At 40.2% G+C, this 16,108-nt stretch overlaps 2 protein-coding genes across 12 annotated transcripts in view; one reads left to right on the plus strand and one right to left on the minus strand.

Annotated features, from left to right (window-relative positions):
- Nucleotides 1-808: 808 nt before the first annotated feature.
- Ctbs (chitobiase) lies at nt 809-15,377 on the plus strand. Of its 2 annotated transcripts, NM_031023.1 has the most exons (7): nt 860-991; nt 4,633-4,771; nt 5,217-5,425; nt 9,548-9,719; nt 10,777-10,874; nt 11,342-11,503; nt 14,671-15,374. In NM_031023.1, the coding sequence occupies exons 1-7, from the start codon at nt 860-862 to the stop codon at nt 14,860-14,862; spliced, it is 1,104 nt and encodes a 367-aa protein (NP_112285.1). In that variant the 3' UTR covers nt 14,863-15,374. The 2 variants fall into 2 exon arrangements, with proteins under 2 accessions (XP_038959139.1, NP_112285.1); XM_039103211.2 differs by lacking the exons at nt 4,633-4,771; nt 5,217-5,425 and having other exon boundaries at nt 809-991; nt 14,671-15,377.
- Spata1 (spermatogenesis associated 1) overlaps nt 9,412-16,108 on the minus strand; it is a 45,453-nt gene continuing 38,756 nt past the window's right edge. For all 10 annotated transcript variants that reach the window (XM_039102734.2, XM_039102733.1, XM_039102731.2 and 7 more), the window contains 2 exon segments: nt 13,953-14,022; nt 9,412-9,699 (listed from right to left, as the gene is read on the minus strand). In XM_039102734.2, coding sequence (XP_038958662.1) covers nt 14,000-14,022 — 23 coding nt within the window. In that variant the 3' untranslated portion in view covers nt 9,412-9,699; nt 13,953-13,999.

Below are 16,108 nucleotides of genomic sequence, written 5' to 3' on the forward strand. Positions count from 1 at the left end.
TATAATTGGTGGTTTAATTGTTATTATGAGTTTAATGATGCTCAATTTCCTTTATAGCCGTAAAGAGCATTTTTTATTCCTGTTGGTACTTAAACAGAAGAATCTGCCAAAGAAACGCACAGTGATCTTCAAAGTGTGTTCTCCTTCCAGCGTTCACTCCACTCGCTAAGCACAGCAATCTAGGTCACACCCCCAGGATCTGATGAGCCTGTTGGAGCTCTCAGTCCTATTCTCAGTGCAAAAGGAAAGACTTTCCGTGAGGTCCTAACTCTATTGCAAAATCACTAATACCGGGCATTAGAGTTTATCTTTAAATTCTCTTTATTTTATGCTGGAAAATCACAATACACACTTAACCAAACATCTGGTAATAGGACAATAATATCACTCCGTCTATTTTACATTTTAAAAACTATCCTGTGTAGAGACTTAGAAAAGAATGCCTAGAAGGGTCTCAAACCGCTTGGTTTAAAAAAGAAAGCAGGAGCTCTTGGAGTTTTACAGTGAATTTATAACTTACTACAAGTCGAGCATTGTGCTGGGCTTTGGGGTGGGGGAGCAATACCAAGAAAGTGATTAAAAAACAATTATAAGATGAACGAGTAGAAAACTTTCAGACCACATAATCATGAAATGCTGTAGAGTCAGAGTGATGGCGAGAATAAAAGTGGTAGAGCTGCGAGTTACCAGAGTCAAGACTGTTTCCCTAGCCCTGGAGTGTAATTGAACTTCTCTAGGGCCCACCTACCGGGCATTAGGCCCCGCCCCTCAACAAAGAGACCCTCCCCGTCCCGCCCATCGGACATCAGAGCCCGCCCTTTAAGAGGCGTCAGTCAATCCTGCAGCCTCCACCCTAGGCATGGCGCTGAGTGACCTCCTGGAACTCACTCTGCTGCTGCTGCTGCCCCTGCTGGAGCGGCTCTCGGCCGAGGACTGCCCGTGCTCCGAGGCTTCTCTCTGCCGACCGATCCGCCACCACCGCGACTTCGAGGTCAGCATTCCCTTTGCCCGTCGGTCTGATACGGTCGGCTGTAAGAGAAGTTGTGCGCTCACTGAGCAGCCTTCCTCTTTTCAGATTTCCTTCAGTGTAGACAGGAACCCTGGGCGCAAAGGTCGGGCAACTTCCTGGGCTCCAGAGTATGAGCTCCTGCTGGAGCTAATGCTCCTACCTCACTCGACCCCCAAGGCCAGCTCCTCCCACTTAGCGCTCAACCTCTAGCGGGGAGGGTGGAACCGGTTCTCGGTTTCCAAGGCAATGCACATTTAGCAGTAAAGTGACCATCTCCAAAAGTACATCAGAAGGCAGCACGTTCTGCTTACCTTTGCACCTTGGTACCGATTAGTTCTTTAGTTTATGGACGCTCACCCACCCAGGACAGTGGCAAAAACAGCTATTTGAGTAAATTTTCCTTTAACCCAAGATAACGGCTTACAACGCTTATGGACTTTACACTTGGAGCAGTGGTAAAATCATAGGACTGAGGTTGATGACAGTAGCCAAGACCTGGAGGAAGTCAGCGAGGTCAGCGGGTCCTGTCTCAAAATTGTACAAAGGAGGAGCAGTTCACGGCTTTAAACTTGTATTTGGTTTTGAGACATAGATATTTAAATGCTTGTGTTTGTATACATTGTTTAGGGGAAAATGACACTATTTTTGTAGACTGCCTACTGTGGAAACCGGAACATTAAGAAAAATGTAGGTGCGTTGAAGCTTCTTCGAGCAATGGTGATTAGCAGCACTCAGATCGTAAGATCAGAAGTTAAGATTTGGGAGAGAAATAATTAGCTGTTAGCTGATTACCTTTTTGTTTATGATCTGGTGGAACTTTCCTACTGTGGTGGTTCAAATAAGAACGGCCACCATGGGCTCATGTGTTTACATGGTTGGCCCATAGGGAGTGACACTAGTAACGGGTACAGTCTTGTTGGAGTAGGCGTGGCCTTGTTGGAATAGTCTTGGCCTTGTTGGAGGAAAGGTGTCACTGTGGGGATGGACTTTGAGGTCTCATATGCTCAAGTTAGGCCTAGAGTGACTCACTCTTTTCCCTGCTGCTTGTGGATCAAGATGTAGAACTCTCACCTCCCTTTCCAGCACCATGTCTTCTTGGATGCTGCCATGATGATAATGGACTAAACCTCAGAACTGTAAGCCAGCCCCAATTAAATGTTTTCCTTTATAAGAGTTGCCATGGTCATGATGTCAATTCACAACAAAAGAAACCCTAAGACACCTACTTAGAAGTTAGTTAGTTGTCTGGTTCTGATTGGCTAAGTAGGAACTCAAGGCACTCAGTGGTTTCACCCTAAAGCCCCTCCCCTCAATTAAGTGGTTTTATAACAATCTGATTTATTGTGGCACTCAATACTTATTGGGTGACAGTATTTGTGAGAATTTTTAATTACATACGAAGGAAAATATACTCACTCAGATCCTCGTAGCAGACGAGGTCTCACTGGCTTTTTGCTTCTTGGAATGGGAAGAGTAGATTACATGAGTCTCTTTCCCCACTGCGAATATTCGTGTGGCAGGAATACAGGGGACTGAACTATGCTTTGAGAATGAACACCATTTTACCATTTCACCATTTACTGGCAAGTTTTATGCCAATTTGACACAGCTAGAGTCATCAGAGAGGAGGGCTCCTCAAGAAAATACCTCCACAAGACCCAGTGTAGACAAGCCTGTGGGACATTTTCTCAATTAGTGATTGATGGAGGAGGACCCAGCCTATTATTGGTGGTGCCATCCCTGAACAGGTAGTCCTGGGTTCCAAGACAGTAAGGAGCCTTCTTCCCTGACCTCTGCATCAGCTCCTGCCTCCAGGTTCCCGCCCTGCTTGAGTTCCTGTCCTGACTTCCTTGGCTGAGGAGCTGTGATGTGGAAGTATAAGCTGAATAAACCCTTTCCTGCCCAACTTGCTTTGGTCATGGTGCTGCATCACTACAGAAGACGCCATTATCTACCATGTAGACCTAACACCTAGCACTCTGTGTTGTCAAGGTTGAGAGTTGCTATTTTACCACAGGCCCTAGTTGGTTTTTGTTTTGTTTTTAACGAATTGAGTCTTAAATATGAGAAAACATTGGGCCATTCTTTTTCACATTTTGTGTGTAGTAACTTTATTGGATGGTTTCTTGTCAGAAAAAAAAGAACTATATAGTTAATTCTGAAAACTCAATGTGGTCGCCTTAACAGTTATGGTTGTTGCTCTGCACAGCCCTTACTGATCTATTCTCCTGTGAGCTCCTACATCTCTATTTTTAGTGCCGGTACAATGTGCCACCCCTGTTTCAAACACTAATGGGTCTCCAGAAAATTTAACAATTCTGTGGTCCTCAAATACTGCTTGAGAATGCCACCTACCTTAATTTTATGTTATTTCTTTCTCTTTCAGCATTCCTGTGACGTAGATACCTTCTTTTCAGTGCCAGAATCTCAAGATTCTCTTTAGTTGTTGGGACCTTGAGTTGTAGGAACGTGGTCCTTATCTGCAAATGCTCACTTGTCTGTAGACTGTCTTCTTTTGTCCTCCTCTGGAATGCAGAGGTCCCCTCACACGAAGTCATCATGGATAGCAGATTCCCGGGACGTGGTATCGAGGCCCCTGATTTCCTTCCAGGCTTTGATACTACTGTAATTTCCTGATGGGTCTTGGTGTTTGTAACCTCTGGGCCTCTGTTACCTAGCGAAGCACCTCTCCTACATTTTCATGAAGTGTTGGCTGTATCCATACATGAATACCTTCAGGGAAGAGGAATATGAGCAGTGCAGCTTTTGTGCTTCTAGGATTATCTTTGAGCGAAAAAACACTGGAGGAACAACATTCGCTACTTAAAATTGGACTTGACCACTATTCTAAGTCAGCTTCATCCAAAAGCACACATAGCAACATAGGCAGAATCCAGGGCTCCATCTGAAAGAGGCAGAAGCTTGAAGATCATCAAACTGTGAGCCCCGGTGCTCCAACCTTCACTGAGGTCTGTCAGTGATTTCTTGCCGTATTCATCCAAACACTTCCCTACTGTGATTCCAGTTTGGTCTTTTGGTTTTGGAGTGTGTGTGTGTGTGTGTGTGTGTGTGTGTGTGTGTGTGTGTATAAATGTATAAAAATGTAATCAACAGTAAGAGTATCAAACCTTAAGTGAAGCTCGCTGGCTCCACAGGCCATCCGGTCTGTACAGAAGTTCACTGAGGTGCAGTTTGACTGGCTACCTTAATCTACATGAGTAATGTTTTTATGTGAGTCCATACAATAAGGTGGTTTTATTAAACAAAAATTGATTTGGTTCTCTCCGTTTCCCTCAGGACACTAACTTTCCAACACAGGTGACTTTCATGAATTACCCCAGATTCAACAGTCTATGTTTTCTATGCTTTTTTCTAAATTCTAGGTGTCTGTCATACTAAACATTGATAGTCACTGTGCTCTTTCTGTCTTCAGGCCTCAACACTAGCCAGTTCTTCTTCAAGACAGTGTAGCCACCACTTATACTGGTGACTGATGTCTTCCTTTTACACTCTCAGTGCCCAGCGTCCACCACAGTGCCTGACATGGAGGTGGTTCAAGTATCTGGATGTCAGTATGATAACCTCAGTTTAAGTGCCTGTGCCTACCCCTGTTTTCCTGGCAGGTCTTTGTGTTTGATGTTGGACAGAAAACCTGGAAATCTTATGACTGGTCGCAGATTACGACTGTGGCAGTTTTTGGAAAATATGACTCAGAACTTATGTGCTATGCTCATTCGAAAGGAGCCAGGGTAGTGCTAAAAGGTACGGTTTTTAGCGGACCATGTCTAGCCAATGCAAAAATGTGTGTGCTGTTTTCTATAGTCCTTTTTATGACTCTTTTCAAAACCTACTTAGCTGTAGATACCATTAAATCCATTCCACAAATACAGATTTTTTAAAAAGAAATAAGCCTGCTTCTTGTTTTTGAGCAAATGTGATTGCCTAGTACAGCATGCTGACCTTTAGTAATGGTCTACACGTTCTGCTTTTAATTGAGGATTAGGGTAGCTCACAGTGACTATTTTGAAGATTAGTAAGCAGTGGCTGTTATCTGGTACTATTTCTTCATTTGGAAAGCAGATTAGAGGCTTAATATTCCAAATTTATGATGTGCTTCAAAGACATTGTAATCTCTTTGGGAGTGGCTTTGTGAAGTACATGGTTTTATCATGAAAAGCATCCGTATAAATATGTCTGTTCCTTCCAGGTGATGTGGCCCTGAAGGACATCATTAATCCTACCTTCAGAGCGTCATGGATAGCGCAAAAAGTTGCCTTAGCCAAAGCACAACACATGGATGGAATTAATATAGACATAGAACAGGAAGTTGATTGCTCGTCACCTGAATATGAAGCATTGACAGCTTTGGTCAGAGAAACCACAGAGGGTTTCCATCGTGAGATTGAGGGATCACAGGTGAATAAACTTTTGTTGTTGGTTTTTAATCGAAATGTATTCACGCAAGTATGACTAATGGCGTCTTAGTTTTCTAGCAATGGTGGCAGAGTTTCTGCACACACTTCGCAAACCCCCTTTCTGGAATGTTACTGTTATTTAATATATTTGATACAATACTGTAATTGTTCTATCCTCGTGTCTGCAGCACTGTAGACTGTGGGCAGCTAGAGGCCAGGATGGCCTAAACTGGCTTTTACTGGTACAGAGCAGAAAAAGCAGGCACTAAAGAAGAGGGTAGTGCTGGGGAACTGTCTCACACTCTGTATTATTTGCAAAGCATTCAGGGCCTGTGAAAGCTGAGAGGACTAATGCTATGGAACCAGTCAGAGCCATGACAGTAGGGCCAGGAACATAATTAGAGCAGCTCTCAACACAAGTCATCGTGTCAGACAATGTAAGTAGCAGAGGGCAGTGGGCTTCCAGGTCAGGATGTTAAACATGGTTGCACATTAAGAAAATTCAGGGTCTTAAAAACACACACACACACACACACAAATCCACCATGGAGAGTCACTCCCAGATATTGTATGAGGCCCTCGGTACAACCTTTAGCAAAAAAAAAAAAAAAAAAAAAAAAAAAAAAAAAAAAAAAAAATTACTGAGCAAATTAATCATCCCTGTCTTTAAACATTTAAAATCCTGCCAGATGTGATGGCACAAATCTTTAGTCCTAGTGCTTAGTAGGAAGAGGCTGGAAGATTTGGAGTTCAAGGGTAGCGTGGGCTACATAGTGAGGTGCTGTCTCAAATCCAAAGTATCTAAGTAGACTCACACACATAGCCCTCGGTATCCATGGAAGATTGTTTCCAGTGGACATCAAAATCTGTACTAGAGTCCTGTACATAAAATGGCAAAGTACTTGACCTACCCTATGCTAAACTCCCCATATACTTTAAAATCATCTTTACATTTCTAATACTACCTAATACAGTATCTTATATGCATAGCTGTTATACTGATTGTTGAGGATGTAAGAATAAGAATAATATCCATATATTTTATAACTATCTGCAGTATAGAAAATTAGCAAATGTTTCTCATCTATACTTTGTAGAATTTGTGAGTGCAAACGTCACCCTTATATAAAGTATGTGTGATGACTATAGTCCGAGTATCTATTATGTGTAGCAGTCATCCACAGTAGAGCATCCTAAGTTCTATAAACCAATGATTCTGAAGCCTGCTCCAGGATCACATGGGGGTTAAAGTTTCCTGACATGATTGAAAGCGCTTGGGGACCTACAGTCTTACCAGGTGCTTTGGATGAGTCTAATAGAGCTGGTTGTCACATGAGGCTCGCTGGTCCAATATGATCCAAGGATGGACATATAAGTGGGAAGGAGATTCATGGCTTTGACTGGGATGATGGCATAACCCTTACACTCAGAAAATGTTCAAAAAGTGATTGTGGAGTTCGGCGGAATTCAAGTTTTCAGCACAGATCAGCAAGAGCAAATGCTTGGCATGCAGACTACCACCTGCCTCTAAGTTTTGGTCTCAGAAAGTTTTTCCTCACTCTCCTTTAGCAGAGGGTTAGAATTGGCATGTAGCGAGCAGTCTATGCGACGGTCTGGATTAACCCACAGTGAAAGGGCAAGGTCAAAGGAACTAGTGAAATCAAATTCCAAATTTATCTTTCAAGTTTACATTAGGTGAATATATTACATGAAGTTCCTATTTATAGGAGTAAAGGCGCAAAGACCACCAGATTGTGAAAGATTCAGAATACCAGGCTAGGAAAATGCATTTTAGTCAATATACAATAGATGACATTAGAAGACTATCCTGTGGTAATATGTAAACTTGGATGAGAAATGAAGACTAATAAGTGGTAACAATCTAGAAGACCGAGAAGTAGAGGTTCACAGCTTAGAATGGGATGAGAAACATCACTCTTGCTCTCAGAAAATATTTCATAAGTATATATGGAATGAATTTTTAAAATTTACATTTTAGTCTCTGTATGAATGTGTGTGTGTGTGTGTGTGTATGTGTGTGTGTGTGTGTGTGTGTAAAAGGGCAGCTCTGTGGAGTCAATTCTTTCCTTCACATCAGTTACAGAGAACAAACTCAGGTCTCCAGGCTTGGTGGCAACTGCCCTGACCCTGAGCCATCTTGCTGGCCCTGAATAAATTAAGTGAAAGAAAGGTTTTATAAGTTATATATCATCTATACAGGGTTAGTTTTGAAATAATACTTGAAAAACTCATTATAAAAAAGGAGGAAATGGAACAAATGACTACTCAAAAAGGAGTCATTCATGACATGGCTTAGAGGGTTCTGAGGCCGGTGGTCAGAGAACAAAGGCGTCTGAAATAGAGAGCCTGGAGTGGGAAACAGCATTGTAGGAATACGATCATAAAGTGTGTGATGGTTTGTGGATGCTCAGCCCAGGGAGTGGCACTATTAGAAGGTGTAGCCCTGTTAGAGTAGGTGTGTCACTGTGGGTGTGGGCTACAAGACCCTCATGCTAGCTGCCTGGAAGTCAGTATTCTGCTAGCAGTCTTCAGATGAAGAGGTAGAACTCTCAGCTCCTCCTGCACCATGCCTGCCTGGATGCTGCCATGCTCCACCTTGATGATAATGGACTGGACCTCTGAACCTGTAAGCCAGCCCCAATTAAATGTTGTCCTTAATAAGACTTGTCTTGGTCATGGTGTCTGTTCACAGCAGAAAAACCCTAACTAAGACAGACAGATGGCTGTAAAGAGTCTCTCTACATCTTTGTTCTGAAAGTAGATTTGGATGCCTTATGTGACCTCGCACAGGGCAAGCTGTAAGAACTAATATTTCTAAAACTCAGGGCTCTGGCTTTCTCGTCTCTAACCACTACCTTCTCAGAAGTATATATAGACTGTTACAGGCAATTCAAGTGAACATATTCTTAGTATTTAAGATATATAACTAATAATAGAATAGATTGGAAATTCAACTGCTTAGAGCAGTGGTTTCTCAACCTGTGGGTCCCAACCCCTTTGGCAAACCTCTATGACCAAAATATTTACATTACAATTCATGACAGTAACAAATTACAATTATAAGTAGCAATTAAAAATAATTGTATGGTTGAGGGTCACCACAACATTAAAGGTCCCAGCATTTGGAGGGTTGAGAACCACTGGCTTAGAAGTACTCACTTTCTCTATTCTTGCAACACAGCTCCATTTTGTAATACGCAGGAATGACAAAATGGATCCAATATGCAAACATTTTACTTCACAGTCATTTTTTGTAGAACTATTAATACTCAGTGAAGTATGGAAAAAAACCTTTGAGGTTTGAGGAAGTCTGAAAATTTGGTAAGGTAAATTAGACAAAATATAAATATTTTAACAATAATTTTATAATAATTATTAAGTGTTTACTGGGTGCCAAATAGAGGGAAAACATTTGGTGGGATTTTAGACTGTTTCTACATGTTAAAATAAAACTTAACATTTAATTGAGGTAAAAAAAAAACTTGTAGTATTTTAAGCTACTCATCCTTGTGGATCACCATTCAGAGTACAGGATAATTTGTCACCTGTCATTTAGCTGTTTGTAGAAACTAAGGTCATGTGAGTGATATGTTCAACATATCACTTCATATCATAAATGTCAGTCCTCTGACTTTATGTATGTGTGTGTGTAGTATTTGGCCCACCCTACCATGTGAATAATTGTGCATCAGGAACTAACTCAGAATCCCATCAAGCAGTACCAAAGGCTGACTGACCTATGCGGCCTGCACAGTACTTTAGTCTTCCGGTTGTGATTTCTCTCCTTATGGCTCCACTTTCACCTTCTTCAGAGGCTCCAGCATCGTGTATCATCAGTGAACTTGCTCCTTCCAGCCACTGAGTTCCTAGCCCAGGCTTTGAGAACATTTGGATTTGAAATTCTTTTTCTTAACAGTGCTCTGCTCCTGGTCCTTGTATATCCAGATATAGACACGGCCAGTCCAATGCAGTAACAAAACATATTTATTAGCCCTCTTCTACTTGTGTTAGATTCCACATGCAGCCATTATAAGTATTTCTTTATTCTTGAGTAGAATAAGGCAAGAAAATGTTATGTAAATAATATGTAGTTTTTTCACAGGTAACTTTTGATGTAGCTTGGTCACCAAAGGGCATAGACAAAAGGTGCTATAATTATACTGGGATTGCGGATGCCTGCGACTTTCTTTTTGTGATGTCTTACGATGAGCAAAGTCAGATCTGGTCAGAATGTATTGCAGCCGCCAATGCTCCCTACAATCAGACATTAACTGGTAAGAATTCAAAAAATGATCACTTAATTAGTAATATTTATTCCAAACCCTCAGACGCTAAGGTGTGTTTTAGTATTTCTAAATTATTTACTCTTTCTATATAAAAGTGTGCTTTATGAATAAAATATAATAAAATGTGTTATAATAAAATATGCCAAAATATTTTTGTTTAATATTATAGAAGTTAATGCAGAAATTCACAACTAGTCAAGAGTTCAGGTAGTAACTGTGTATATATATGGGTATAGAATCAACCATATATATTCAACCAGAAATAGGAACTCATGGGTACCTTGTATCACACACATACACACACACACACACACACACACACACACACACACACACACACACACAGCTCAACAACCATTTGTGGGGTGGATAGGAAGGCTGTGAGAGCCAGAGTTGGGGAGGACAAAACAAAAGCATTCTGTGGTTATGACAGGACTGTATGCTCATGAGTTTCCAGCATCTGTGGCTGTGGCACAAGATCTAGAAGCCAACTCTCAGAAGTAGTTGGAGAGTTCATTCATGTTCTTTGTGTTCTAAACTACAGCTTGCTACATTATAACAGCAAAGGCATTTTTGTTATCTCCACCAATCATTAGGAAACACATATTTTTAAACATGGAATACTTGAGTTTCTGAAAGAAATTCTGAATATTACTGCCACAAAGTTTAAGATTTATAGAACTTTTTTTGAAGCTTTATAATCCCAAATATCAAATATATGTTAGCAGTTAACACCTAAATTAGTATGATTTCCTGACATTGTTATTTCTCCTATACTGTATGTATTCTGTTTCTAACATCATCTACACTGGATATCATCTCTTACTTAAGCAAAACAAGACAAAAAAAATCTTGGAAAGCAAGACATAGGACTTCCAGTTCTTAAGGAATGGCTTTTAGGACATTATAGAAGAAAGCTCACCTTGTATCTGCACAAATATACCTGTTTTTACAAACAAGATTTGGTTTGGTTGTCCAGCTTGAACGTACGTTTTTACAGCTATAGAAACAGAATGCTTATGCGTTTTTTGTCCCCCATGACCAGGATATGGTGACTACCTCAGGATGGGCATCAGCCCCAGGAAACTTGTAATGGGTATTCCCTGGTATGGCTATGATTACATTTGCCTAAACCTCTCAAAGGTAAGAACAACTTATATGTGACATGATTCCATTACATACTTTGCTCTGCTCTGAATATATGAAACTTTATTAAATAATTTCTGAAATTCATTTTGAAGCTTTGTTTCTTTTTAATTCTTTAATATCACGGCAGTTTCTGAACGCTGTGCATGTCATTGTATTACCAATTTCATGATTATTCTGTCCAGTCAGGTTATTTGCAGCATGTCTTTTTTTTTTAATTTATTTTTATGTATATGAGTACACTGTCACTGTCTTCAGACACCAGAAGAAGGCATCGGATCCCATTACAGATGCTTGTGAGTTGCTGGGAATTGAACTCAGGACCTCTGGAAGAGCAGTCAGTGCTCTTAACCACTGAGCCATCTCTCTAACCCTAATGCATACCTTTTAACAGTTTTACTGTTTTTCTCATTTGGCTTTTTAACATTTGCTCAATAACAACATGCACGCTGTTTAATTTCTAGGATGATGTCTGCGCCATTGCAAAGGTCCCTTTCAGAGGGGCTCCTTGCAGTGATGCTGCAGGGCATCAGGTGCCCTACAGGGTCATCATGAAGCAAGTAAACAGTTCTGTTTCTGGAAGCCAGTGGAACCAAGACCAGCAAGCTCCGTACTATAATTACAAGGTAAAGCTCACACTGTGGACATTTATGCTATTTATATAATTTTACTGTGTTGTGGTATGTAGTATATTTGACTGTTTACTTGTGTACGCCTGTCTCTGGGTCTAGTAGATTGAGTTCCCCAGAGAACTATTCCAGTTACGTTACTAGTGCAGTGCTCTGCTTGGTCAGTTTCCTTTTGAAAGTTCTATACCATGTGCCTATCACAAACAGGGCTTCCTTAAGAGTTCATAATTATGCTAAGGTAATTGTTTTTGAAAGGGCTTTGGTCAAAGTAGGTTTTATGTTTGAAAGTCTCCATTTATTTCAAAATAGCTTAATGCGTCTGATGAGGCCCAAAGAAGTAGGTTTGAAACTGAGAGTAGATGAGTCATGACATATTTTTAAAGTGAAAATAATAGCATCTATCAAGTTTATTTTACAAGTAAAACAAATTTATAAGGAATGTTAAAGCTTAGAGACAGAGAAATGGTACATAAGAAAACATGAATTATAAGTGTGGTTAAAAAATTTAGGAGTAGCAATAGAAATGTCTATTCCAGAATCAAAGAATTGTTATGTTTCACAATCTAGTGAAAAGAAAACATTTTTACCTAAAAACCTGAAGTAGAAATTGTCTTTAAAGTTTCTTTGAATTGTGTTGCTTTAGAGGGAGTACTGAGATATTAGTTATTTGTTGCCCTTATAGCACTGACTGATGTTTATAAATTGGTTGCAAGCACATTACTACGCACATATAGTATTAAGCGCTCTGAACTTCAGAATCAAAATTAAATGCCTAATAGTTAAACTTGGGTATATTATAATCCTATCTTACATGTATATATATATGTATATATATGTAATATTGGCTCTCTATGGGTATAAATAATATATATTGAGTAGTATTACTAGAGCTCTGTTAACATTATACATAGACAAGCACATACATGGGCAAATATGCGTGCATGTGGTATGGCCAAATATATTTTGAAAACACTTGGCCATATCTGTTGTCTGAGATTTCTATTGTATAGAATTATATTAAAATATTTAAGAAGTGTTACAGTACATATAGCTATTTATTTAACATGGAGCCTGTATTAATCCACTCAGAACCAGGAGGGGAGGATTATTTTATGATTATAGTAATCAGTTATATATAGTTTAGAATGCATATACTGTCATGCACTGTTTTGTAACCACTGGCTTAATTTTTCAGTAAGGAAGAAGATGCAGAAACATTCCTTTTTAAAAAATACATTTTTAGTTGATAAAATTATATCTAATTATGGTATATAACCAGTTTTGATATGTGTATAAACTAGGACGGTTAAACTCACTACTTAACGTGTCTTACCTCCCATGCTTCTTTTATAATGTGTATGTGGAATCGGAATCAGTTGAAGCCAGCAGGTTTCAAGTCTGTAAACCCTCAGTACCTCGCTCGGAGTATAGTGATGATGGCTTTCAGCACTGCTCTCTTGTCTAACTAAAACCATGTGCCCTTTGAACATCTCCCATCTTCCCTACCCCTGTCTTCTAATATAACTACCATTTTAGTGTCTTTGAAAGAATAGATTTGTTTTCTGAGGTGAGTATTTTTATTTTCTGGACACACTTTAAGACAGTTTTATTCGCATGTATTAGTTGCATATGTCGATGGGATTCAGTATGGTTTTCAGCACAGTACAGAGCATCCACCGATAAAATCAAGGTCGACAGCATTTTTACTCATCATGTCTTTATATTTAAAGCCCTTGAACTCTTAATTATTATTTATGGTCTGACGAGTGTGTCTTGGTAACCACTATCTAAAACGTACTATTTGAGGTTAAATAATTCATAAAATACGGTGAGCTTGGGAATCAGTTAGTGGCACTTTAGACAAGTGTGCTGTCCCTGTTATGGTCCTCATGTGGGGGTCACAGTACAATAGAGTGAGCTTGCACAGACGCTGTTCCTTTACCCTGCTCATCCACAGCAGCATGCCGTGTATACTTAGCAAGCTTAGGCTCCCAACGCACAAGATGAAGAGTTGAATAGTGTGCCTATACTGAATGAGCCCGCTGGGCTGGACACAGTGCGGCCTGCCGCTTACCGAGTGACCACGGGGAGAATAACTCACCGTGCCGCCCCACACAGAGTGCTACCGGCGTTCACTCAGAGTCGCCTTCAAGCAGTTACCTAATGCATTTAGAACAGTAACCTATCTTTCATTACCGTTCTGACTTTTTCCTTAAAACATTTTCCTTCTTCATTTGTTCTTTTGCCTACATCTGGTCCTCTAATTTTCTTTCTTTTCTGATGACCCATGTGTTTCTTGAGAAACAGTGTGGCAGGGTAGGGTAAGTGTGAGACCTCAGTCTGTTCATGCTCCCAGTCAGCTCTGTGTGGAGTCACCTCCGGCAGCCTCTCAGAATCAATTCTGGAGGGCCAGGAAGGCGGCCCTCTCCTCCTCCGCTGCTATTACCTGTTCATCTGGCTGATTTATCACAAACAACATTCATCTGTGGAACCCTAGGTCGGCACACTTCCAGAAACTGTAAAAAAATACAAATAAATTAAAGAAAGAAAGAAAGAAAGAATCCGGTGTTAATAGATCGCAAGCTGTTCTTTTACTTGCACTGCATGTCAGAGTCACCTAGTGGAATGTTAGACGTAAATAATGTTTTATCCCAGCACCCGCCTTGTTTGATTCAACAAGCTTGCTGTAGAGTGGAAATACTTGAGTCTGACTGTCAGTTCTGTCTTGTGTTTTTCTGACAGGGTCTCACTGTAGCTCAGGCTTGCCTTGAACTTATGACCCTCTCACCTCATCCTTGTGGGTGCCAGGTGTTTGTCACCAGGCCCTAACTGGAGTCTGTACATTTAAGAGCTCTATGGTCTGCAGTGGTTCAAGTGCACGCCTTAGTTGCTAATAATCAGAACAGATCAAATAAGGCAGGCAGGCTCTTAAATAGAATGAACACCTCTTAAGTAGAGGTTAAGCTGTGCAGTGTTTATGGCTGCTAAAGCACCACAAGACAGTATTTAGAGATATCACGTATACAACCATGAAAACAGAGCAGTGAAGTAACATGCTATAATGTTTACAAATTTTATTGCATGCATTTTGAATCCTTGGATTTCAGTATTTTTCCCTTGTTGTACTGAATACTTTAAATTTCCAATTTAATTGTTTTGTATAGGATCCCACTGGCCGTTTGCATCAGGTGTGGTACGATAACCCCCGGAGCATCTCACTAAAGGCAGCATTCGTCAAACACTACGGCTTGCGGGGCATTGGCATGTGGAACGCGAACTGTCTGGACTACTCAGATGACGCTCTAGCCAGAGAGCAAACGGAGGAAATGTGGGGAGCCCTGAGACCACGGCTGTGATACATACAGAGGAATGTCTTTTGTCAGACGGTTAGATTTGCAGGACTGGCCTGTGTAAGCAGATCTACCTCTTCAAGAGATAAAAATATATATTTTGTCATGTTACCCTAACTTACTTATTGGTCTACTCAATACACAGGAAAGAAATAAAGAAACTATTCATTTGTACTTGGAAAATACATACATATCTTAAATATCCAGGAATGTAAAAGCAAAAACAAGTCAACTTACTCTATTAAATATTCCTCTGTTTCAGTATTATAATTATATTATATTATAATTAGAAAAGTTGCTTTTAGAATTCCATGCTGAATTTTTCCTCCTGTTATTAAAATATACTGTTAAAAACCAATAGGGATTTTTAAAAATGTATAACTAGTAGACAAGTGAAGATACTGGAGAAGGGAGTGCACATGACCATAGTGTGTTACACACATGTATAGACTATCATAGTAAAGCCCATTATTTTTATAATTAATATATGCTAATAAAAGATGTGTAACTTGAAATGGAAATTGTTGGCTTTGAACATAGTCTTTAAAGCTTATGGGGTTGGGGATTTAGCTCAGTGGTAGAGCGCTTGCCTAGCAAGCACAAGGCCCTGGGTTCGGTCCCCAGCTCCAAAAAAAAGAGAAAAAAAAAAAAAAAGCTTAGCCTTTGAGAAGAAGTTTATGTTGAATTTATTTTCGACAGATCTTGAATTTAGAACCAGGAATCTGGCATCTCCTGCGTTATAAAAGTGAGTAGGCCTGACTTTTCTGGTTGCTGACTCCTTACAGTACATACGAGTATTTCATGACATAAGCACATTAGAGTCACTTAAACATATAGGCAGCATATCAGATAAAGAGAGGCCTACGAGTGAAATGCAAGAGGATAATTTAGTAACACCTGAACAAGTAGGTGTTACCCGGGAGATCCCTGGGAACTCCTGTCATAAGGGTAAGCGGCTGCTGGGCTCCACCTACTCACTGTTTACCCTGCAGTCACCCGGGGTCCCTGTGGAGTAATACTCATTTCCTGCCTACTTTTCTGATTTCTCTTCTGCATTTGCACTTTGCTTTTTAAGCCACCTAAGAACATTATTCTCTCAATTTGTTCCTTTTTCTAAAAGATTGTTTTTTGTGAAAAGAAATGTCTCGTGTAAAGCAACCCGTGTTCTCTTTCTCCAAGCAGTCAGTAGTGACAGGGCTGCGGCGCAGCTAAGAGGCTGCTCTTCCAGAGGATTTGGGTGCAATTCCCAGAA

Source organism: Rattus norvegicus, chromosome 2 (assembly GCF_036323735.1).
Source record: "Rattus norvegicus strain BN/NHsdMcwi chromosome 2, GRCr8, whole genome shotgun sequence".
Classification (NCBI taxonomy): domain Eukaryota; kingdom Metazoa; phylum Chordata; class Mammalia; order Rodentia; family Muridae; genus Rattus; species Rattus norvegicus.